This window comes from Strix uralensis, chromosome 10 (genome assembly GCF_047716275.1).
Source record: "Strix uralensis isolate ZFMK-TIS-50842 chromosome 10, bStrUra1, whole genome shotgun sequence".
Taxonomy (NCBI): domain Eukaryota; kingdom Metazoa; phylum Chordata; class Aves; order Strigiformes; family Strigidae; genus Strix; species Strix uralensis.
Window position 1 is genome coordinate 20,722,885 of NC_133981.1, and position 25,093 is coordinate 20,747,977.

Genomic DNA, 25,093 nt, shown 5'->3' on the forward strand with positions numbered 1-25,093 from the left:
GCGCGGCGGCGCTGGCAGCGGGCCGGGGCGGCGGCGGCGGCAGCGGCGGGGAGGTGCGCGCCGGCCGGGGCGGCCATGAGGACCGAGATCTCCACGGCGGCAGCGTTCGTCACCCGCCTCCTACGGGCCGCCGGCGGTATCGGCGAGGAGCAGCTGCGGTGCTTCCGGGAGTGCCTGCAGGAGGCGCTGCGCGGTGAGCGGGGGTGGCGGGAGCTCGCGCGGCGGGGGCGGGGGGGGCCGCCACGGCCCGGCCGGTCGCCGCCGCCGCTGCCCCGCGGAGCGGGGGAGTCCGGCGGAGCGCAGCCTCCGCGGGGCTGAAGGGCGGTGGGGCTCTGGGGCCGCGGTAAAGCTCCTCTTTGTTCCCTCCCGCAGAGCACTACAAGCACCACTGGTTCCCCCTGGTGCCCTCCAAGGGCTCCGGGTACCGGTGCATTAGGATCAACCATAAGATGGACCCCTTGATAGGAAAGGCAGCGGGGATGATTGGACTGAGCCACGAGAGACTCTTCCAGCTCTTACCCAGCGAATTAACTCTTTGGGTCGACCCTTTCGAAGTGTCCTATCGCATAGGTGAAGATGGGTCTATCTGTGTCCTTTACGAAAGTCCCCAGCCTGGTGGGAAGGCGGCCAAACCGCTGGAGAGCAGGACCAGCTGTAAGGAGGAGTGGAGAACTGGCAGATCCAGCCCTTCCAAGAATTACAACATGATGACAGTTTCTAGTTAAAAAGTACAATTCCTTGTACAATGATGTATGTATCCCAGTCTCATGGTAAACTTAGATGTAACTGAGATTCTCAATTTTTTTTTTTTTCACCCTATAGTCATTGAAGTTGTAGTAGTACTGCCAAGTTCTTTGTGGCCAAGGGCTAATGTATAAAGCAGTTCTTTACACTGCATGTTACTTTCTGGATTGTGTACTGTAAATGCACTGTACAGTCAGTTGATTGTTTTACACATTTATATTTTCAAAGAAGTTTTGGCTATTTGTAATAAAAAGCAATATTGTAGCACTCTTTATGATGGATTTTAGTCAAGATTAACACTTGCTAAAACATTCCTCAATTTGCAGAGCAATAACACGAAGGGGGGTGGGAAACAGATCTAACAAGCGGCACATAAATCTTTCCAGTGATTTGTCTGCACAGACTTCTCTCAGGGTCATTCAAGTTTGGCTGCGAGGCACAAATCACAAAAATAACTCTTTATTTTTCCTTTTTCAAAGCATGCATTTATTTGAGGGCTAGATTCCATCATGCCCCAACATTTTGACAAAAAGAATTGGGGAATTCGTTTGTCTTGTTATTTCTAGTTATTGGAGTAGAACAATAAAGACTTGCTCAAACTGCTTTTGACTTGTTGGTTTGGTTTTTTTCCCCCCAGGCTTTCTACACTGCTCTCAAAGCTTACTCTAGCTATTTCTAATCATCACAGTTAGCAAGGTGTAGCTCTGATCATTCATCTTTATATCAGATCACCACAAAATGCTTAGTTTCAGAAAGCTTGCTGGCTGTTTGAGTAGAGCTGAATAGTCTGTAGAGCTGCGTGGGGGTTTTTTCAGTGTGTGCTGTATCAAACTGAGTGGAAGCAAAAGTGCTCTTCTAACAGTTGATCTATTGCAAAAAATGCTTGAGTTTATTGAGAAATTGAGTTTGCATTTAAAACTGCAACTTAAAACCATCTAGGAAACCATCGTGAAACACTGATCATCAATACTATGTAACTCTCGTGACTTCTGGAAGGTAAAGACCTGCCATTTCTGGCGTCATGTTGAGTTCCTTCTCATTTTGTCAGTGTCTCTAATACCAGTTGGGTGCAAGTTTAAAAGTATCAAATACAGTGGATTTGATGTAATAACAAAGCTGTGTGTTGCTGGTTTATGTGGAGAATCTTCCTACTGATATTCCAGTAAAGGATCCAATTTAGAGAGACTGTGATTCCTATTCTAAGAAGCAATGGCTTGTAATTTAGCAATAGAACACTGCATAGTGTCTAGCATTGCTGGTTTTCTGGTAGCCTGGTGTTTGAGCACAGTTGAATACTTGATGAAAGAGAGCTTTGTCTGGTGTTAGTATGTCAGAAAAAAAAAACCCACCCAAAACTTGCACTATGTCAACAACATGGTAAAACATACAGCAAAGGAAGGGGCAAGTCTGGGCAAACTGGAAAGGGTAGAACTCCAGCTCACATAAAGAGGTTTTTTCTTCACGTTAGAAAAAGCTGTGGTTTACTTCTTGCTGTTTGACTTATTATCTTGGAGGCAGGCTTGTCTAGTAGTATTTGTTTAATCTGAATAAAAGGCATAGTGCAGTTTTTTTAGTAATTAAAACTTTGTAAAAATGATTATCTGTTTCTAGTCTATCACTCCAGTAAATAAGTTTCTGGGTTACTTTAACAAATGGGTCTTAAAGGTCTTGTGGCAAATTGCCTTTTTATTATACAAGATTGAAAATCAGTTATCATGACATTGTTTTATTCTCTTGGGGAGATAGCATTTTTTCCCTGATAGAATTTTCCCTGATAGAATTACCTGCACTGCATATTTATTTCCTTAGGACCTCTAAGGGACATATTTGACACATTTGTCAGTAATTGAACAGAATAACATTAAATGTACTAAGGATAAGATGCCCTCTTTGATTAAATTTCATTTGAAAGATAATTGGCCTTGCTGCACATTATATTAACAGCCTGTCTGAAAAGATGTAGTATGAAGTTTTTAGTTTAACAGTGGATTTTACATAGCAGTAAACACTCCAAGTCAAATTAAAGATGTCTTGGGACACAGGGTATGACTTCCAGCTACTGGGTGTGGTTTGACATGAAGTAGGGTGCAGCAGGTTTTTCAGATGTTCTGTTCTGGCCTGGTGTGTCTCGGTGTAAGAGTAGAGAAGAGCCTGGATTACTCCCAGCCATGGTGAATTCTATTGCTTCTTATCTATTAATCCTATCATATTAAATGGGCTATTTCATACGTTATGTAATATCTCAAGTATCCTATGCTCTCTGCAAGTTTGATATTTATCATTGAACAGTACGTTTTTGTTAGTGTAATTCAAGTTCAATTTCATATACTTCAGCTACAGGCATAGAGTTTAAGTTACTCTGCAGACAAGCAGGTGGAGGAGACTGGGGAGCTTCAAGAAAACGCACTGAAGCAAATAAAATACTTGAGCTGCAAGTAAATACACTGTAATATCTGTGACATCTAGAACTACATTCCATTGCTTTAAAAAAATGTCAAAGACCTACTAACAGCACAAAGGCTGTTCTGAGGGAACAGAGCTCTTGGTAGTAAGCCAGGGAGGCTGTTATTTGGAGGAGGTAAATAAAATTAACTTTGTGTTTTGCCTAAAAGGTGTAAGTTCTGCATTCTGCCATTGCAACAAACAAGCCAAAATCTTAACGTATTTAAAATTATGTACTTGTCACACAAGACTGACAGCATCTGATCAGTGATGATTTAGAACAGAATGGTTTGAATTCTATAGGAAGAATTAATTATTGCATGCTAGCCTCCTTGAAGCGGTAAAAATACATGGAGGAAGGGTATATTTGTTCTCATGCCTGTTTGTATGAGGATGGGTTAACTGTTGTATAAGTAAAGCTGAAGGAAGAAACATTTATAGAGGAAAAAACATCCATTTGCCTGTTTCTCCAAAACGTTGCCTTGCTGCAAAGACAAGTAACATTTGTCTTTCTGAGTTGTAAAATCCAAATGAGACAGAAGGTCCTGTTAGTTTATATAGCCCCTGACAGCTTTTGAGCTGCAATTCCTATACATTGCACCCCTGACTCATTATTCGCACCTAAGAATACAGAGGTGTATAATTTTGATTGGAAAACTTCAAGAGATAAGGGTATTGTCTGTATTTGTTTGAGCTTCTATTACCTTTAGTGTTAGGTAAGCTCAAATATGGAATTTGTTATGTTTTTTAAGTTTGATTTCTAAACATTGATGTCTTTATTTCTTTATCCTCAAGATGAAAGAGCCTTTCAATATGGCCTCTTGTATGTTGCAATCAAATTAAGTCTGTTTTTTATTTAAAGGATTAAAAAGATTAAGCTTTTTAAATTTGAGCATAAATAATTTTCTTTTAACTGGGATTTACATACATGCTTTATGCAAACACTCATTCAGTTTTTTAATATGTGCATGAGAATGTGCTCTCAAGAAATGAGTGCAGTGAACCAACTGATCCGGATCGCACCGTTCCCACCATTATTTGCCATTCCTCCAGCACTGACAGTGCTGTGATTTTCACTTCACTGAGAACAATGTAAAATTACTTCAGATCTAGTACTGACATAATTGCTAAATATGAGGCCTTTCACTTAACTCATTTTTAATTTATGTAATGCATTCTTCACTGTTATTTTTGTCTAGAATGCCACGTGCTTTAGGTGAAGTGCCTTATAAAAGCCTAAATAGTGTTACTGCAATTACTCACACAAAGGACAAACCCCAGGTTTGTTTAACAGGGTAGCTTTTCTATAAAACCACGTTGACTGGTGTTAATGATATTGTTCTCCTTTTAATTACACTTATTATGAAGTGAATTAATATTTCATTAATTAACCTCCTTTTTATATTTAATCCATGATTAAAAGTGTTCTAACTCTCCTGCAATTACCAGTTGTTACTTTTTTATATCGGGACACCTACTTTGGAGAAACTTTCGAGTTATTCCCGCATGCATTGAGAATAGACATGAGGGTCCCAGTGATATCCTAAGGCAGTTGTCTCAGGCATTTTTCTAGATCTTGTGGTTATGTTCTTCCTTTTGAAATCTTAAAAATTATTATCTTGATATTATCTGTTTTACTCATGAGTGTTTTGGAAGTATTTCATTATCCTCATATAGTACAAAGTTATCCACATTATCAAATACAGATAGGCAGTATTTATTGAAAACTTACAGCTTTTTGCCTCACGTTAGCAATTTTACCGTCTTCATCTTTTCAGTACCAGAATTCATTTATGTGCTGATATATCTTAAAAGGTCATTGCCTTTGCATAGCTGTTTTTCTTAGCTATTTTAACTATGGATTTTTCTTTCACATTTTTAGCTTCCTTCAGATTTTTTGTACTTCACAATAATCCATGTATGTTGGCTTTTTTCTGTTTCACCTTTTTTCTTCTTTATTCTTACTGGTATGGTAAGGGGTGTGACTCAGAACTTTGATCTCATCTTAATTTCTGCTTTATGTTCTATCAGTGTAAGCATCACTACAGTCATCAGTTTGGCTCTGTGTGATTCCTCCAGGCTGATGCATATTGCCATGGCAGAGTGGGAAGACTTGGGTTTAATAGAGGCATTCTGGTTCTTGAGTAGTAAGGTTGATACTTTTTACTGTCACCGTACTTACTTTTTATAAATTATTTTTTCTTGTGGTGCCAGAATCACTCTTGATAATTTTTATACTGTAAGAGTAATAGGCTCATCTATTTTCATTATTTTCTCTCTGAGGACTGAATTTATTCCAGTAATAACAAGTGATATACTGCTTTGCATTATAAGGCTATGTAAAATTTTTATTGAGAAGTAAACTGCTGATTTTAGCTTGTAATTTGGGTAACTTCTTGGGGGGGCAATATATTTTAATTGAAATGGAATTGCATGAAAGAATCTTTAATCTGCTTGGGAGAATCACTTTGCACTTTGAGATTCAGCTGCCCCTTGTTTGCAATCAGGATCACTAATAGTTCTCTAAAAAGTGTCAGGAAGCAATGAGAATGCAAATTAAACTGTGATTTGTGACAAACTTGGTTTTATCATTGTTTTAAACAATTTGCCCCCAGATTATTGATGGCAGTATTTGTACAGCCTCATTAGCAGAAGCAGCTATATAGTATGTTATTCTCCCCAGTGGTTCTTAAAAATCCAACGAAACAAAAACTGTAAAAGAAGATAAACATCTGTTCAGTTAAATTAAACAGCAAATCTGAAAGACAGAGCTGCAAATACCTCTCCTGATAAAATAATTCTGTTGTGCTTTACTAGGAAGAAGAAAAATTATATCACAAAATGGTTCTATAATGTTTCAAGCAAACCTCTTGTGCTAAATAAATACCCAACTTCGAAAAAAGTTTGTAATCTTGGAGATATGCCAAGTATGAAAGTTCATCTTTGAAATGGAAGACATTTTTAAAAGAAAAATGCATGTATAAAAGTATAAATACAGTCTTTGTAGATGCTGCCATGCAGCAGCTTTGAATATGAACTTTCTAGAGCATAGATTCTTAGAAACTTTAGTTGTAGTTCAGTAGTAGCAAGTACAATCAACTTCATAAAGCAATTTTTACTATATAGCTTTCAAAACTGCAGTATGATGTTTGGGATGATGCAGTGTAGAGCCCAGTCATGCAAACTGTTGTTAAATTGATCATCTTACACAGCTGACATAAGTGACTTTAACCTCAGATGACTGATATTATTTCTGTGTGCCATTCCCAGGATTGTCTGCTACGTGAATGAAGAATGAACAAACACACAAGAAAACTGAAGAAAAAGGTAGGTTGTACCATAAAATACTCCTTAAACTACCTGAACACTGAGCCCCAGTTGTTCCAGTAGTTCTAGGAGGTCAGAGGAGAATGCTGCACAGAAGTAAGGTTGTTGTATCCTCAAACCACTAAACTTACTTCATTTTACACCGAGTGCCAACACGGAACTCACTTTCTTCCACTGGGGCTCTGAGGAGGAAAGGAACTATAAATATTTACAAATATTCATAAATACTTAGAAATTACATTACTTGCAAGACCTAAGCTTTATTTTACATGCTACATATAGGTGAGTAAGATACTAATGAGTATTCCTAGTGTACAACATCTTTATATGCAATTCTATTTTAACAGCCGTACATATGTATGATATGAATATGCAATTGACATTTTGCACTATTATTTATACAGCATCATTAGCATCAATACAGTGTCATGTGAATGTTTCTGTTGCAAATGTGCAACCTGAGGGTTAGATTTGTATAAAGGAACATGTAGGAATGATGGAAAAGAATATAAACTATAGTGGTTTACGCTTTTATATATCCTTGGAGTGGATTATAACAAAAGCTGACCCCTTAGACTTGCCTTCTCTTACTCTGTGAATTTGGATTATTATGTGTTGTTAGGAAGACTGTAATTCTAAGGTTGCAGAAATATAAATGAAAACAGAATTCTTCTAATCTGTATCATGAGATAACATTTTATTTAGTGCTCAGAATAATGTGTTACTTATCCAAATCCTTTCTTCCAGGAAGTATGCTGAATTTGTTTTTTTTCCTGGGTACACCAGAGGTCATCACATGCATGTGTTTCTTGACTGCATGTTAAAGGTTGATACAAGGGTTTTGTCAAAGGGTTTTTCCTCTAGGGCAGGAAAAAGATGTACAAATACATTGGGAGAGGGTTGTCTTGTACTTTTTGCCTCACAGTGTGATGGGCTGATACTGAAACCAAAGGCATTGAATATTTTGATGTGGCTTGTGAGCTGTTTTTTCAGGTGGTTGAAGTTTGCATGTTAAGACACCAGTCGAGAGTAATTAAATATGTACTTGAATTTAGTAGTAGTGCTGAACATTTAATGTAGAATTAGTATTTTGATGGATGGAGGTTTTGCTGAACAAACTTAATTCAGAATCATGAACTGCAGTATTTATGGAACACTTGATTTTATCATTAGTCTTTTCACTAAATGATGTTTAGCTAGTATGACAGTCTTCAGATTTTTTTTCAATGACTCAATGCTACACATTTGAAGTAAGAGCAGGTTGTTGCTTCTATGGAAGTCAGTAGAATTACTCCCATGTTTAACGTTAAAAGCCTTTTGGCTCAGGCCTAGATGAACATTTCAAGCACTTGCACTGTTTAACTGAGTCCTGTGTATTTGCTTCATAGAGCTCCTTTTAGTTTCTGAAGTATCAAATGAAGATTTAAGCATAGTTGAAACCTTAACTGTTCTGTGAGTCACTTCAGAAAAGAAAATAATTAGTTTGTCTGTGTTAATAGTCTCACAACTGTATGTGTGCGCCATAGATCTCGATGCTATATTCAGGGAAAGCTGTGTGTATTTTCTAAAGTAAACAGATATTTGACTTTTTTTCCACAAGACTTTAAGATTGATTCTTTTTCTAAATGTGTTCTAAAACACTGAACATTGAACGCTTTGTGGAATGAAAACTGAAGAAGTCTGGGAGCAAAAGTTTGCTGAAGTTAAAGGGCTGCTTTTTAGCTCTGATCCAGAGCAGGCTGTGTATCTATCTCAATTTACATGACTAGGAATCAGAAGAAAAGCACATACAAGACAACTTCTTGTTGCCTTCTCCTCCTCCCTTCTTACCTTTCAGTGGTTCCTCTGTCCTTCAAATAATCTTTTCTCATTAAATTTGCTAAACCTTTGCATCAACATGAAATGAAGATTAATGCTGTTTTATTGGCAGACACCATGTCTTGACAACAATCGTAAGAACTGGAACAGTAACCAGCACTGGAATAAAAAGAGAAGATTAATCCAGAGCTTTTTATGAGGCATTTCTTTCCAGCCTTATTACAGCTCTTTTGTTTTTGTACCAGATTGGCAAGCGTAACACTATACTGCAATGTACCTTTTGTATTCTGTTCTTAGCGGCAATAGCATTTTAAATGACCTGGAAGTTACTTTTGCAAAGAGAATTATCTGTTCCAGTATCACTTCACAAGGATCTATCGTTGAGACTATTGAGATCTGGTATCAGCTTTGTTAACTAAGGTGGAAGGGGTGGGGGGGGCAAACAATTATGCTTTGAAAAAAGTTACCTATAGCATATTCATCCAGCACATCAAACAGGATCCTAAAAAGCCATACATATTTTTTTCTATACCTTCTGCTAATATGTTTTAAAATATTTTAATTTTTTACAGAAGTTGTTTCCTATGATGATTACTTCAATATTTCTGAAGATTGAATTTTTTAGGGTAGAAGTGCTGGGTTATTGTTCTAGTAACGTATCTCCTGGTGTGGTTCATTGCCTATAAACTAATTATCTAACATGTTGTTGTGATGAACTGCATTTTATTTCCAATGCTTCAAACACCTAACTAAATAAATTAACGCTGGAGTTCCTTTTTCAGCAACAGCACCTAAACTTTATGCCTGTATCTCCAGCTAATTTTATTCTTACTTAAGACTGCCAGTGAATTAGTAGCCCTAAAATACATCCTTTGCTCTTTTTCCCAGTAAGTCTTTCTCATTTATAATACAGTTGTCTCCTGTTTTATTCTTAATTTCCAATTTTTAACATTTTTCTACAAGTACATGCTGAAGTCTTTCATTGGCATTTATCTTTTTGTTTGAAATTCATTGAGTTTCTCTTATCTTTCCCTCTATCCCCCCAAAATTTGTAAGTGCTGTTTTCATATCTGAATTCATCTGGTTGTAATCAAACTGTTCTCTGGGTTTTCCAGTATTGTCCTTTCCTATGTGTGTCACATCAGTGATGGCTCTCACCTTGTCCCACCAACATTTTTCAGTAATTGTTAAATGTTTTCCCCGTTTCGGAGGAATGGGAGGCCTATCACCTAAAGAGAGAGTGTTCGTTATATAGAACATGTAAAGGGTTACCATTTACAGGCTATAATCCTGTGTTCTGACAAACATTTCACTGTGCTGCAGAAAAATGGAGGAACTGAAAAACTTGTATGAAAAATCTAAAGGTAGTTGGCCCTTTTATAATAAGACAAAGCTGAGCTTACTTTAATGATTAACAGTCTGGGGGGAAATTTTTTTTCTACCTTCATGCTTTATTTATGGAGCTACTGTTTGCATCTTTGTTTATACTTTTCGGAAGCGGAATTATTTTTAATATTTTTATGTAATCTACTTGATGCCTTTGTGGACATCTCAATATAAAAACAAATAAAGCAGTAGGTTAATGTTCTTTCTCTCACAATTATATAAACTCCCCATTCATATAAAAGGGTTCCTGTGTGTGTGCTTTAATTTAAATGACTTACCAGTAACACTTCTTTTACTTTAGACATCATGTTTGGAATGATTGCTTTAGGAAATTGGTGGCAGAAGAATGGTTACTTTTGGTAAAGGTAAATACTTGTTAGAACCAAAGATTCTAGTTCTTCATTTCTGATAGAGTTAAAATATCTGTGAAATTGCTTGATGGCAAAAAAGGACAATCAACTTTACATCATGCATCATGGTCTAAAAGAACAGTATGATGCTTGTGAAAGTTTGATGTCATTTCACTTTACTCCTAGTATGTATTTGGACATGCCTATCTTTTGAAGATCTTGTGAGTATCCTCAACATCTTATAAAGCTTGTCTATGTACACGGATAATAAAAAATAACAAAGCTACACCATGTTGTCCTTCTAGAATATGATATAGCAAGAATACTCCAGCAGACAGGAAAATATATCTCATTAAGCACAGCATCTTTGGTTATGAAATGAAGCATTACTTCTAAAATCTACTGTTGGTAAGAGGAAATTACTGATAGATCAGTCTATATATGTGGGGGTTTTTTTCAGTTAGCTCTTTGCTCTGTCATTGTGTTCCAGTGATCTCTTGTTTCTGTAAAGTGCTAATGCATAAGCAGGATTACTTAGCATTCTGCTGAAACATGGTGTTGTCGATCTTGTGAAGTATCCCCTGCAGAAAGAACTCAGTGTGGTAAAATGATGCTTGTAGGCAGATGAGGGGAGAGAGAGTAGGCAGTAGAGGTGATGGGGACTAAAAGTAACCATGAAATTCAGACTCTTCTCAAAACTCAGAACGGCCCTTGGAAAGTGTTCATGAACTGGAAGGAATACACTTGGGGGAAGGCTAAAAGTTTACAGGATAAGATCTGTATGTTTGTCCTTTTACTTTGAATGATCACAGAGTGATCCTTATACAAGGATCTTCTAATAAATCATTTTTACACTTCTCGGGGATTCTGAGTTGTCCAAGAAGGTTAAGGTATGTATAGCTCATATAGCTATACAGAGTACAGATAAGTACTGGTTAGTCTGTGTTCCTTTTTTGAATAATTGCTGTGAGCAACTTCTGGTGAGTCAGGTTTTGATGGGTACTATGGGTTATTCCTGAAATGGCAGTTCTCCCTTTGAATCAATGTGGATATGTAGTCTCCTGAAGAGTCTCCTGTAAAGCCTCTTTACACAACTGTGTTTAATAGAGTCGTGCCCTTGATAACGAATTAGTCATGGTATGATTTTCACATCATAATAAATTAGGTTCTAGGACTAATCTCTGAAACGCAATTTGCATGCAAAAATAACAGTTCAGGCTTATGGCCTTTGATATTCTGAATGTTTCTTGTTTTATTTGCTTCTGTTTTCCTTTCTTCTACTTTTTAAGTGCATCTTTAACTGCCATCTGTATACTCATTCCTGTTTTAAGTTTTTCCTTTTGTTTGTCTCCATCGGCTTTTAACCTTTTCCTGTGCATCTAAGGTCTCCCATCTGAACATAGACATTGAAACAGAGTGGCCCAACTTTCAGGAATGCAGAGCCTTCTGATTTGAATGAGAACTGGGACTGATCGGCCCTTTGAAAATGAATGAGATCAGTCTTGTCTGAAGGAAGTATAGAATGTGAAGCCAAGGTAATTTAAGTAACCTGAGTTACTTAATGTTCTTTAAAGTACTTTCTGCAATCAAGATAATGGAATAATGAGAGTCATTATAGCTTTAACTTTGGCAACACCAAATTATATTAACTTTAGACCAGTATCCTGAGGCTAACAGACCACACAGGGATATGGAAAATACTTATGTGTAGGACCCCCTGGCCTTGGCAAGGAAGGAGACCTGTGTGTAAGACACGTAACAGCAATAAAGGTAATGACCAGTTGTTTGGAAACGTAGAAGAGGGACAGTCTGCAGGGGAAGAGACACAATGGATTCAGTTGTAGGTACACTTGTGCCTGGTCTCGTACACTGCCTTGGTGACTTAACTCCCTGGCTTGACCTTGGACTGCCTCATCACTACAGGTGGCCTGGCACTCACCAGCCTGGGCCATCCCTGGTCACTGTCACCAGACCTGCTCTGCTCCTCTTGCTCAGGTACTGTAGGACTGCACCCCTTAATGCTGTGCCCTGATGCCCCCCTGGCTCCTGACTGCCTTCCCTTGCAGAGCAGCCGCTCTCGCTTGCTCCCTGAGTGCTGCAGTGCAGCTGGGGCAGGAGCAAGGACCTGAGCTGATGTGCAGCTCCCGAGCCAGCAGCAGAGGTCCAAATGTGGCTTCTTGCAGCTGCACCTCCTCAGGCTTATCCGCCAGATCCAAGGTCATGCAGCTGTGCTGTATCAGAGCTGCACCTAAACTTCTGGGGGGCTAGGGAGAGTTTGCAGAGGAGCATTACAGAGAAAGATGGATGGAGGCTGGTCAGAGCTGTTACAGCCTGTCAATACACTCAGGGGCCTGAGTGCAGTTTATCTGTAAGAGCAGATAAGGAGGAGGGAACGCTTTAAGAATATATGTAACTATTGGGGTGGGGGGGGAGGCTGTTATTTTTTAAATCAATGTTGTAAGAGTACTGAGACTGCAAAATCAGTCACTCAGAACACGTCAACATTAATATTACATGTGTGCCTTAGCAGAAGTTTAGATTTTAATCTCACTGAGACTAAAAAGACAGCAAAATATACATCCTTAACTTTATTTGTTTCCCACTAAATTATCCATGATTGTTTCAATGCTAATGCTTCTTCATAAAAAGTTTAATGAGATAAACTAGCATGTTTTTCAATAATCTTTCAGAAGTTTTTTAAATTAACTTTTTAAACAAAAAAAAGAACAGCAAAAAAATCTCCATCAAACACTTATGTTTGAAACAGTCCCATGGAATAGCTGATTAGAAACATTATGAAGTTTCAGTAAAATTACAAGAAACTTAAGACTAAATAATGGAAAGTCTTTGAGAAATCTCTTTAGACATAACTGTCTATATTAATGGGCAGGAGCTAGAAAGCAGATTCAGAGCTTTTCCTTTTAACAAATTATCTAGGATCTCCAGTCATCTGAGGAGTGTGTGCAAATGTTTTTGCTGTTGCCAATATCGTGCAACAGCAAAAAAATCTCAAAACCCAGTCCTGTAGATTTTACTGTATGAGATATGGGAGATGTAAGTGGAGGGGGAAAAAAAAAAGGGCACGTATTAAACTATGCGTCGACACCTGATAGTATTGCCTCAAGCCAGCAGATGAGGCTGTTTCCCATTACATCTGGTTTACAACACTAAATCCCTGGAAACCTGTAACTGTGACAAAGTATTAATATTGATCAATTGGGTTCTTACAGAACAGCAATTTAGAGTTTTTATTTTTATCATCAGTGCTGTTTTTCAGACATATCCAGAAGTAGATCAAGCTGTTATGTGAACAGCTTTTAACTTCCTTTTTGCAAGGTAAGTGAGAAAATGGAAAAACCAGCCCATTTTGTTTATACAAAAATATACCTAGCTTTTAATAAGTAGTTTTGAGAGTTACCAGTCTCTTTCTGTCTCTCTTGTGCTGTCTGATATTGATAGATTTGCTTTGTAAAACATACTGCTCCTAGAACCTCATGAACCAAATCATGTTTTTAAAAAAAAACAACAAACATTTCTGTCCCTTACTTTTCCTGCTTTTGTCAGATTATCTTCTCTTTTCAGATACTTATTTCTAGCCGGGGGACAAATACTATCCTTTAAATTATTTTTGGTCTGTCTGCTGTCTTTGTTTTGTGGGTTTTTTTGTTGGGTAGCAGGATTGCTCTAATGGATTTTACAATTATGTTTCTAGTGGCTACAAGTCTATCTTTTGTCACTGGGTTTTAATTGTAATTAAATGTCTATTTCCAGGTATGATTTTGTAAATGTCCTTTTTTCCACTCTAACTTAGCCTCACAGATTCATAAATAGGTTCAAAACCAGCCATCAAAGTAGAACATCAAGGTACATTTTTTGAATCTGTACATTCATGCCACATGGATTTGTACCTTGCAAGATGCCAAGCCTTGTGTGAGAAAGGGACGCTACTATTTGGGCCTGATTCTGTTCTAAGAAGTGTAGAATTTGATCTAGAATTTATGCTCACCTAGTTGTCTTTAATTCCTTAAAAAGATTGACTTGAGAGATCTAGAATATCTATATATAGTTTGGTATATTTATTTTCCTGTCACTGTTATGAATAGTCCTTCTTTTCCAAGCAACTTGTGTTGTTTTTTTTTTTCCCAGAAATCTGTTGGAAGGGTGTGAGATGTACACTCGTTACTCATATTTATGCTTTTGTTCCAAGGGAGATACTTTCATAAAGATTTTTATTGCAATGGATATTGTTTTACACATCGTTTTGGCAAACATTCAATCAGGAACATCTCATAATCACTTGTTAAATATCCACTTCATTCCACCTTAATCAAGGGAATTGTAGATTGTCACCTTTGAAATAGCTGTTTTAAATCAATAAAGCATAGTTTAGTGGCATGTTATCAGATACTCTGATAACGCAGATGACCTCAGCTTTCTTTTAACATGGGTAGATCTAGCAGTAAAGGGATGGCAGGAACCTAATAACGTGTCTTTTCTAGGGGAGAAAAAAACCCCAACAAAAACCAAGCCAAAAAAAACCCCAAAACACCTGTAAGTGACAGCTCACAGGCTGCTCAGTGAATTATGTAGTTCTCTCTCCCAAAACAATTCTTTTGTGATGTGCACTCTACTGCTTTTTCAGAGCACACCCAGAAATATCTGTTCATTCTGTGCGTTTTCTTCTTTCCTTGAAAGGGCCCCCACACGTTCAGCCTGCTAGGAGATTGTGCAGTGCTGCTAGAAGTACAGTTTCATAATCAGCTTAATCTGGTCTGAGAATGATCTAGCAACAAAATGGCTAATCCTGCACTCCCCATCGGTTTTGGTTGTGTTCCCATTCCTTCTTTAGGGACGGCTGGAGGATTTGTGTGGCTATGCAATGTGTCACACTGGTTTGCTGAGTCAACTAAAGAATTAAAGGAGGGGATAAAAAATTCCACCAAGAAAACCTCACCACTCATTTGATGAATAATCTGGCTCTAACATGGGTGTAAATGTGCTAAGGGCAATGTGAAAAGAGGACACAGGAATATATAGCCAGATTTGAAAAGGAGAACAAGATCACCCTTTTGAGATAGCATAGCATTTATGTTAGCTTCTCTGCTTGCGAAACTGCATTATATCTGTGTTTATGTATTGGAGATGACAGATAATCTGAATTTTAAAATGTGAGAAGATATCTCTTTAAAATACAGGTTCTGTTTACCAATCTCAATCGTGATGATTCCAGTAAACTGGGTTCTTCAAGGGAGTTGGTTGAGGGGAGCATTCATTTTGTATGCTGCTATTTGAATAGAGACATCACTCCAGTCAATAAAATGTGGTATGTATGAATTTAAGGAATTATGCCTTTTAAAGTATTTGATAGCTGTGTCAGGGAACATAATCTGAATTTATCAGTAAGGGTACAAAAGATACTGCTGCTCAGTCCTTCTGTACCATCCCCAGAGCTTGTTACGCAGTTTGGTGTTTCTGGGTATAAACTGAGACGTAACGTGTGACCAGTTTACGTCAATTTGTAATTTATCTTCTGGAGACCTTGTACTTGGTGATCTGAAAGTTTTAATGGGGAAGGTTTCAAGGTTTTTCCACAGAAGTGCATTGCCAAATGATGGCAGTTTAGCTGAAAACCAGATTAATACACATGCTGGCTTCCCTATTTAAAGATGGTCACACAGGGCTTGTGTCAAAAAGAAGTTTAAGATGTGCTCTCCTTTAACCATTAACAGGTCCAAGGACTAAACACAAGGTTAGGATATGTTTGTGATATGAGACAATAAGGTGTTTTCCCAGGGGCAGTTATATGTTGCAAGAGGGTGTTTGATCATGACTGAATAGTATAACATTAACAGCAAAGTATCTGCAATAAGAAGTGTTAGCCTGTCCTGAAAGCAGCAAAAATACTGCTTCTACGTGACTTCTGACCAGGCTACTGAGTCTGCTCCGGTAGTTTGCTTTCACCTCTTTATGTAAAGAGCATTTTGTTTTCCAGTCGCTGGTATGTTACTTAATACAAGGCAAGACCTAAAAGCTCTTTATCCCTTCATCTTTCCTTCCTTGCCCACAGGATTAAAGGCTGTAAGAACAGACTTCAAGGAGGTGCTTAGATGGGGTTGGTCTTGTTCCATTCTGCTTTAATACCTTGTCAAAGCTACTAGGATTTCACCATGGCATTTTGCTTTAAAGACCTCCTACAGTTTCTAACGAGATCTTCTTTTCCATATATTTTCTCTTACCAGTCCCAAAAATTCACCACAACACTGTTTTTCGTTTGTTTGGTTTTGGGGATGCCCCCCCCCCCCCCAGTAATTAGTTGTATTTGTTTCTCAATAAATGTTCAGGACTCCTGTGCATGAAAAACAGTATGTAATTATCTTGTCTATGTGTAAAAAATATTGTCTGTCTTGACAATTCTTTGGAGTTATATATACTGTAGAGATAACTTATTTATGCTGTGTCTGTAACTTCATTTCTTTCTTCAGACTGTATGTAGCAATTAAACCTCTTAGTAGTTATAACGTCTGTTTATTCACACCTGTGGTTATTGATGGTTGGGTAAGTTTGTGCAAGCTCTTGTCTGTTAACAACATATACATGGCTTTATCTTCATTGACCTTAAGTTACCTTTCTTGCTACTTACAGTCCTATTCCTGAAGCCATTGACTTGCTTAGTTTCTAAAATATTATATTGTGGTTCAGAGTACCACATATGCTTTCTAAAAAAGCTGTCAAATTACACGCTCCAGTCCTAGTCTAATCTCTTTTCCTTTGTTGGGTCAGTGTTTCTCAGTCAGACTGAAATGGTGAAATGGCAGTTGGAACAAGAGATTTCCTGCATTTCTAGTATGTGTATGAAATTACATAAACAAACCATGGATTCAAGAAAAAGCTATGGCATGAAGCAGTGGTATCATCCTGATAATAGAAAAAAAGCAAAGCTTTAAAATTTTAATGAGGTGAGAGTTACATAAGTATACTACATTTTTGATGATCTGAGTATAATAAAAATATAAAACTGTCAGTCTTTTTTAAGCATAACTGCATCTTGAAAACTGAAAATGGCGCAGTAGTTTAAAAAAAATCAGTATTTTGTAGCACAATTCTATTGTTGTAGTATCGTATTCATTCAATATTCTTGGACTCACTGCCTTGAATTTGTGATTTTTAAACCTAATTTCTCCAGGCAGACATTTTGAGGTCCCAGGATAGGATCTCTTGTGTCATGCTTACTCTTTTCATAAAGAACAAAATAACCTCTCTCTTATAGAAGCCTTTCATTTTAGGAACCTGTAGAACTAAGATGTAGCTGTTACCACAAAAATCCTTCTCATAAGCTTACAATACCTTTGTCTTATTGGCACTCAATTTTATGATGAGCCTCAAGTAATGCTATTTTTTTCCTCAGATCTGGATTTAATGAACTTTTTATAGCCATCAGAATATTAACAAGAAATACTTGCTTGATAGTACTCTTTTTTTTTTTTCCCCTCCTCAAAGTAAGTGAACTGTTTTTACCATTTCATTCTCATTTCCTGGTGAAATTATAAGTTGTAAAAGATGGCATATGTGAGAGTTGATAGCTCTGGGGCATGCCTGGGAAAAGGACACAGCAAAGGTGTAGAGCTGAGGTTGGGAGGGGGATCGTGTTTTGGTGGGCTTTGGCAGAGTAACAATCTGTATAGCAGGCATGACCCAGGGGAGCTGGGGTGTATAAACTAGAGATGTGAAGTCAGTGCCACAGTTTAAATGCCATTTAAAAATGAGCAAAAACTGAAGACATGGAATGATAGAAGATGGGGTGGGAAGAAATTTTATATTAGTTAATGTATTGTTGTCTGTCTTCATGTAAAGAGACAGGATAGCTATTTTCTCAATTTTAGTTGCAAATCTGTTTGACAATAGTGTGTCATTATTTTACTAACTTATTCTTAATGTCACATGATCCATGACCTTGGTCCACTTTATCTTTTATTTGAGAATATCTGCAGAGTTAAGTATAGTGTACCCTCTGATTTAAAATCTATATTTTCCTTAATTATTTTTTTTTTTTTTTTGTGAGGGTGGGTATCCCCAACACTGAAGAGTCTCAAATAGGAATTGTGACATAAAGCATAGCCACCTCATGCAGTTACAGAGAAAAAAAAATGTATTTCAGGCCTGTGGTGCTTTCCTGACTCCTTCATGTTACATCAAAAAAAGAAATTGTGAGGGGATTAAGCAGGAGCTGTAGAACCTTACGCATTCCTGATGTAATTTTAAACTAGCTTATTTACCCACTAAAATACCGTAGAACACCTGATCGTCTGCTGAGATTCTCAGATGGCTATTGAAGGTCACAGAGCTCTGTACTAGCAGTCCTCAAGGTAGCTAATTAAAATCAATCCAGCTATGTCTGCACAAGCTGTAGTTACACCACAAGACATAGCCATGTTGGTGGAATTCCAGTTAAGCAATACTTCAACATCATTAATAGCACAACAGCTTAAGATATTTCAGTTCAAGCACATTGAAGATAATACTTGAAATGAGTAGTGTTTAAAAACTGATAATGCAGAGAGAAAAAATATGTTGACAGGCTTTTGTCCCTCCAGTTTCCGAATTTTACCAATGTGTTCTCAGAACACCCCTGCAGTGTGCCCGAGTGGTAGCTCTGTACCATGGAACGCTAGAGGGGAAGTGACCTGCGAGAGAGATGGACTGTGTTAAAACTCAGGTGTTCTCAGTGAGTTTATCCTTGCGCTCAGAACCTCTACTTTATTTTTTTCCTCTATAGATGTACATTTTTCAGAAGTATGAAAGAATAGAAAATGGATCAACTTGCTATACTAGAGTTCCTTTTAAAATTGAGACAAATTGGTTTTGCCATTGCAAGACAATATCTTGATATTATTTGCTTTAATTTCTCCATGTAAGCCTAGTAAGTGTCCACATACTATTTCTCTGAAGTACAGTTAATTTTTAATGCAAGTATTATAAGTACCACAATCCTACCCACAGTCGTAAGTAAAACTTCTTTAAAACACTTTTGGTAAGTCAGGATAGTATGGTGAATTCTTGTATGTTTTGTATATCCATTTGTTGGTATACAACATAAAGAAACTTTGCAAACGCAGGTGACAGAAACAGACTTTAAACATCCCTCTGTCATTATTTTCATCTTTATTAAATGGCCAAAGGAGCTGGGATTCGCATTTCCTTTTTCATGTAGATGAATATAGGATAATGTTAAATAAAAAGGCAAAGTTAAGCGCCTATCAGCCAGTATTTTGGCAAAAAGAAAGTATAAATTGTTTAACATCCATATTTTAAAAAGATTCTAGTGAAATCAGATTGTAAATGATTTGTTACAGCACCACACATTTAAAAAAAGGATCAGTGACTCATTGCAGATTTATGCAGGTTTTATTTTCAGCCTTCTAGGTGCATCTTCTCTCTCCTTTAAAAATAAAGGCATCATTTTCTTTGCTTTGACTTTTTAAAAAGACTAATACAGAGTCAAATTTGGCTACTATCCAAATTATACAAATGTTCATTATACAGAGGAAAGCTTGCAAGTGTTGGTTATGTTCTGATGTGTCAGTTTGGCTACTGTCATGGAGTGCCTTATGAGGAAGACGGAGAAGAAAAGGGGGAGTTTCAGAGAGCCCTTAGTGACGATTTTAAAATGGTAATTCAAGGGTAAGTTTTGCTGGTTGTAGTCAAAACTCATAGTGATAAAATTGACTGGATTAGGGGATTTAAAATGTAATCCTGTATTTGTGATAGGGAATTTGGATATTTAGATAATTCGTCTTAAAGGTACTGCACATTATATATGTGTACATTAATATATAGGTATGTGTGTGTTGAGGCACTTTGTGAAACTATTGAACTGTGTTGAGGACAATAAGGAAAACAGTTTAATGTTTTAATAAATTTTTAAATAATGTGCCATTTTCATATTTATGCTTGTAACATCTCCATTAGATATTTGAAAGACCTGGCGTATTGAAGCAGAGTTTATTCAGAGACTGACTACAGGAGCAAACATGACAGTTGCTACTCATATATATAAAGTCTGTAACCTTAAAAACAACCTTAGCAGGAAACATAACCCCAAAGGTAAAACTCCAGTCTTTGTTTGTTTGATCAGCTGAATAACCTCTGTTGCAGGTGCAAACCCATTTTCCACAGTGCAGTATCTGAGCATGTTGTCTGGGCAACCACCAAAAGGGCGCATAAAAAGCCCTTTTGGGTCTAGGTCGTTGTTGCTGGAGGAAGATGCTTTTCTTCCCCCCAGTTCTGTTCCGCGGCCTCTGAAAACCGGAGCCAAGGATGCTGCGAGGCGGGCGCTGGGCCGGGCTCTCCGCACCACCCCGAAGGGGCTGGAGCGGGCCGGGAAGGCCGCGGGGCCGGGGCCGGGCGGTCCCGCTGTGCAAGGGGCGCCTGAAGGGCCCCTCCCGGGGCTTGGCGCGGCCGAGGGGGAAGGAAGAGACCGGGAGCCGCGGCGCGTTTCGGACTCGCGGGCCAGGGGCGCACCGGCCTTCTACCGCCGTTAATTCCTGCCCGGCTCAATGATGGCGGCTGGCGGCGCTGCCCGGCGCTAAGATGGCCGCCCGGCGTGCGTGTCCGGCGCGCGCCCCCCTCCCTCCCTCCCGCCAGGGCTCTCCGGCGGAGGGCGGGACTTCCTGCGGCGGGGCGGCGCGCAGCCGCGATGGTGGAGGCGTGAGCGCGGCGGGCCGGCGGCAGGCACCGTCCCCACGGGGCGCGGCGGCGGGCCGGGCCGGGCATGGAAGTGGAGAAGATGGATGAGAATGAATGGAAGTACCACGGGGAAGGCAACCAGAGCCTCGTCGTCTCCCACTGCCAGGTGGGGGGGGGGGCTGCGGCGGGTAACGGCCGGCGGCGCGCGGGCGCCCCTCCCCCGCCCCGCCGGGCCCGCGCGCGGGGGGCGCCGCCCGCGCCGCCGCGCTCCCTCAGGGGCCGGGGCCGCGCTGGGGTCTCCGCGGACCGGCCGGGAGGGCGGGGGGTCCCCGGCGGCTGTGCCGCCGCCCGGCGTGGTGCCTCCCTGGGTGTGTGCGTCCCGGTGCTCGGGCCTCCCCCGCGGCGGGAGCGGCCGCCCGGCCCGCCGCGCTCCCCTCCTTTCTCTCCCGAAGCGGTTCTCCGTGCCGGCCGCCGGGTGTTTGCGTGCGGGGGGATTGTGCTCGTCCTTCGGGAGAGATCAGCGGGCGTTCTCCTCGGTTCTCCCTTACGGCTTGTGTGGGTTTGGCAGTGGAAGTAGTGGAAGGGAAAGCAGCTGATGTGACTAGACAGCTGTCGTCTGGAAACGGGAGTTGTGAGGAAAAAGTACTAAAAATGCCCCTTTTCTACTATAATGCCGGTGTATAAGTGTGACAGAAGAAAGAAATCTGGAGAAGGAATGATGTTCCTTTTGTCAGTGACTCTTCCCGTGCAGGAGTTTGAACGCTTGCTGCAGTGCTGAATGGGGACTCCCGAATATAATTTCGGTTTCTGGCTTGGCCGTAGACCTCTGTGTGAATGGGCCGGTCACTTCATCTCCGTGCTTCAGTTTACTCTTTGGGGGGGATTTTGGTGTGTTTGTTTTGGTTTGGGTGGTTTTTTGGGAGGTGGGGGCGTTAATTAAAAAAAATAGTAAAATAGATTCAGCATTTTGGTGAGCAGTAACGATTAAATGAAGCTAAATTCAATCAAGCAGATGCTGTGTCAGTTTAAAAAGCATGTGTTCGTGTGACTGCTGTCACTGTATTCTTGCCCCACTTGTATATGTATTATTTGCCTAATATACTGGGAGTCGCGTCCCTTGAAGGAGATCATTCTTTTTCTAAAAAGTACTTGCCTTAAAAAATTATTTGTATTTCAGTTTCAATTCTGGTATGGTTCTGACGCAGAATGTTCTTGGTAATTCATAGATCTAAAACCAGTAAAGCCAAAATAATAAAATGTAGGCTTTATGTGGAAAAAAAGCTACAGTAAGAGTTGAATCCTGAGAGCTGGGGATTTTTTTTATTATGTTTAAATGAATGACTGCAAATACTGGATTCTTTTCATGTCTGTTTTCTGGATTATAAGCATAATCTAGGTGTAAAAAATATTAACAAATACCAAGTCTGAGAAAATGCTGGAAATCTTCTGGTGCTCTCCAAACTTTAGGAGGGGCACTTCAGTGGCTCTTGTTTCTTCCTTCTCTTTCTTTATATAAAATATTTTTTAAAAGATATTTTTGCTACAAGAAGAATGTGCATGATTTTGTTTCCTGTCCAAATTTTAGCTTTGAAAAAGGCAGTTTAAAAAATACTCAGTCACTGGATGATAGGGGTCAGAACACGTAATGGATTAATAGTGATGTAATTGCGGTATCTTTAAAGATATGGAAAGTGAGGAAGTTTGCCAGAGATTCAGAATAGTTGCTGAGTTCTCTTTATCAAGATGCTAAAACTTTAAGATAGAGTGAAAATGAAATAGATATGATTTTTCCTTCATAGACAGCTTTGAACAAGTAAAGCTTACATCTTGTAAAATTGGAGCATGTAGAATACTGTTTAGATGCTAATTGTTACTTTGTGCCTCTTACAAACAGGACATACTTGCATGATTAATCATCGTTCTTGTCATCTGATGTCAAGTCATTCTCAGGTTTGTGTGAACAGAAGGGCAGCGTAATTAAGATAGTGAATTTCATTTTAACTCTCCTTGCTTCATTCTGTATCTCTTCGGTTCATGTTTTTTGTGTATAAATGCTAGTGGGAGGGATGGCGATTTGTTTGTGGCAAGGGAGACATGAACAGGTGCTCAGATAAAAGTGCTGGGGTTGTGAGTGAGGGGCCAGGGTGGAACGGTGTGTGTGCTTGTTATTTCCATGCTCTCCCTTTTGATGTGTAGTGGTATTTTGGCCTGTGGGGGGGAAGCTGGTCCCTACCTCTGCAGGTCTGAGCATCTCTTCCTTGCTTCTTCTAGAAGATCTGGAAAGTTTTAAAAAACAAAACAGCAACAAAAAAATGTCCCCTGTCCTTCTGGAGAAGAGGGGACAAGCTTCTTTGCCTTTAATGAAGTAAGATTCAGGGTGTTTTATTTCAACTCCTGCCCTCTGAACTGCTCTTTGAAGCACTGATAGCAGGTACTGTGTGAGGTGGCACATTGAGCGTGCAGGTTTGGGCTGGGGTGAGCAGGCAGCCCGGATGGACGCTCTTGTTGTTGGTTGTGTGGAGTGTGGCTGAATTGGGGTGAAGAGTAAGGGGAACAAGGCATGTATCGTCAGGTCACGGTGCTCTCGTGTGTTTAAGGCTACACTTATTTCTTTGGTTTGCTCCATTCCCTGTATCTTTCTCTTTAAGACATGAATGTAACACATTTTTAATCCAGAGTTAGTACAGTAACAAATTGAAAAACTTGGCCATAGAGAAGTCACGTGCCCAACAAATAGCTCTGCTGGTGATGAGTTGATAAGCCCTAGACGCAGGCAACACGCAGCTGTTTTTTCCAGTGCCTTTGAGTGGTGGCATATAGACAAAGGTTTGTCTGACAGTCAGACGCTGGCATTCTGTGGAACATGCTCTGTTGTTTCGGTGAAAGAATTGTGATGTGCTGCTCTTACTGGTTATTAATCCCGCAGAACCCAACAGTGACGAGAGTCTCCCTGTGTGCCTGCGCTCCCACAGCCTGCGGAACACTGTACTGAAATGAGCGCCTGAAATCACTGCAAGTGTGTCTCTGTTCCTTATTCATGCAGTTAAGAAGAGAGGACTTAGGCAGGCATGGTCTAGTCAACATGTCTCTTCTTACAGTGATAGTTTTACAAAGTTACTTTAATTAGTTCTCCAGCATTTAGAAAGTGATCTGATGAATAAAGATGGAATGCCTGACGAGCATTTCCAGTTAGCATTGTTATCTCTGGAGCTGTGAGCTTGCTTGCATGATGTAGACTCAGACTTCTGCTTTCATGGATTTTTAAAGTTTCAGTTCTGATGAATCTAAAATTCTAAATGTACAGTATTATGGTACCAATTTCTCTGTTGATAAAGTTTTTTCCTGTTGGTTTTTATTGCAGATGTGATTAAGTTAATCCAAATAGAAACTGAATGGTGGTCAAAAAGCCTTTGTATAGTCTTGCAGCCTGCTGAAATGCTTCTAGCAGAAAACGAACAAAGACAGCTTTCCTACCTCATGATTTTAGTGAGAGATACAACTGGCAACTCTGGTTCCAGAAGACAGCACTTGAGACGTTTAGAAAGATCACGCTGAAGTACACAAAACCTGCAAGTTCATTCAGGCAGTGTCTGTATGATCCTTGTCCGTTGGTTGCAATTTTGAATATTTGATTGGATCATAGTATCCTCTTCAAATAACTTGTCACTCTTCATGCCATACAGTGAATTGTCTGGTTACTTGTTCTAGTTGCCAACTCAGAGGTTCATGAAGTGCTGCAGTAGAGATACAGCTCTACAAAACCCCAACCAAGAGCCATCACAGTCAGCCAGGCGGTTTAGAAAGGATGCTTCTTATTCCATGCATTTTTACTGGAGTGTCGCTCCTTCCACATCAAGTTTGGCTTCTGATTTAAAAAGAAGGCTGAACCATGCTTTCCCTCCTCCTCTCTGCTGTTGAACGGTAGAGAGGCTTCAGAGGAACTGCTATAAAACAATTATCTTCTTGTAAGCTGCTGACTCTTTCTAAGGTGGAGATACCTAGTTTTTTAGAAGTGAGCTGGAAATCCTCACTTGTAGTTATGCATTTTAATCAGTTGTTTGCTCTTATAGAGACGCTTAACATTTCATTTCAAAAGTCTTCAGGAGATGTTTGTAGAAAGTAGTGTAAGGAACTCTACAAATAATGACTTGTATTTCCTTTCACTGTTGAAACATATGCTTGCCATCTCCCGTTTTTGCTTTATGAGATAAAACTATGTACATTCCATTCCTCCTGTGCGTCACTGCAGTTGATTTCTACTCATTTTTATTTTTTGCATGTTGGGATATTATGGTAACCAAAGGCTTCATTTTAAAATATGTTTGAGTGTTAAGCTTGTGTTT

General features: G+C 39.4%; 2 protein-coding genes across 5 annotated transcripts in view; both read left to right on the top strand.

Moving 5' to 3' along the window:
• On the top strand, positions 1-1,347 carry LOC141947930 (protein BTG1-like). The gene is made up of 2 exons (XM_074879663.1): positions 1-193; positions 373-1,347. The coding sequence occupies exons 1-2, from the start codon at positions 76-78 to the stop codon at positions 723-725; spliced, it is 471 nt and encodes a 156-aa protein (XP_074735764.1). The 5' UTR covers positions 1-75; the 3' UTR covers positions 726-1,347.
• A 5,108-nt stretch (positions 1,348-6,455) lies between these two features.
• IPPK (inositol-pentakisphosphate 2-kinase) overlaps positions 6,456-25,093 on the top strand; it is a 49,753-nt gene continuing 31,115 nt past the window's right edge. The window contains exons 1-2 of one of the 4 annotated variants that reach the window (XM_074879669.1): positions 22,529-22,700; positions 23,677-23,766. Coding sequence is in view for 3 of the 4 variants with exons in the window: in XM_074879665.1 (XP_074735766.1) it covers positions 22,611-22,700 (90 nt within the window). In the remaining variant the exon portion in view is untranslated. Of the gene's footprint in view, positions 6,514-20,750; positions 20,917-22,518; positions 22,701-23,676; positions 23,767-25,093 lie in introns of those variants that run through there. The other 3 variants (XM_074879667.1, XM_074879666.1, XM_074879665.1) reach the window with 3 other exon arrangements.

Excerpts from the sequence above, each read along its gene's own strand:
- LOC141947930 (XM_074879663.1), top strand. The coding sequence starts at position 76 with ATGAGGACCGAGATCTCCACGGCGGCAGCGTTCGTCACCCGCCTCCTA. Across the intron at positions 194-372 it reads CCTGCAGGAGGCGCTGCGCG|AGCACTACAAGCACCACTGG; the intron begins GTGAGCGGGGGT and ends TCCCTCCCGCAG.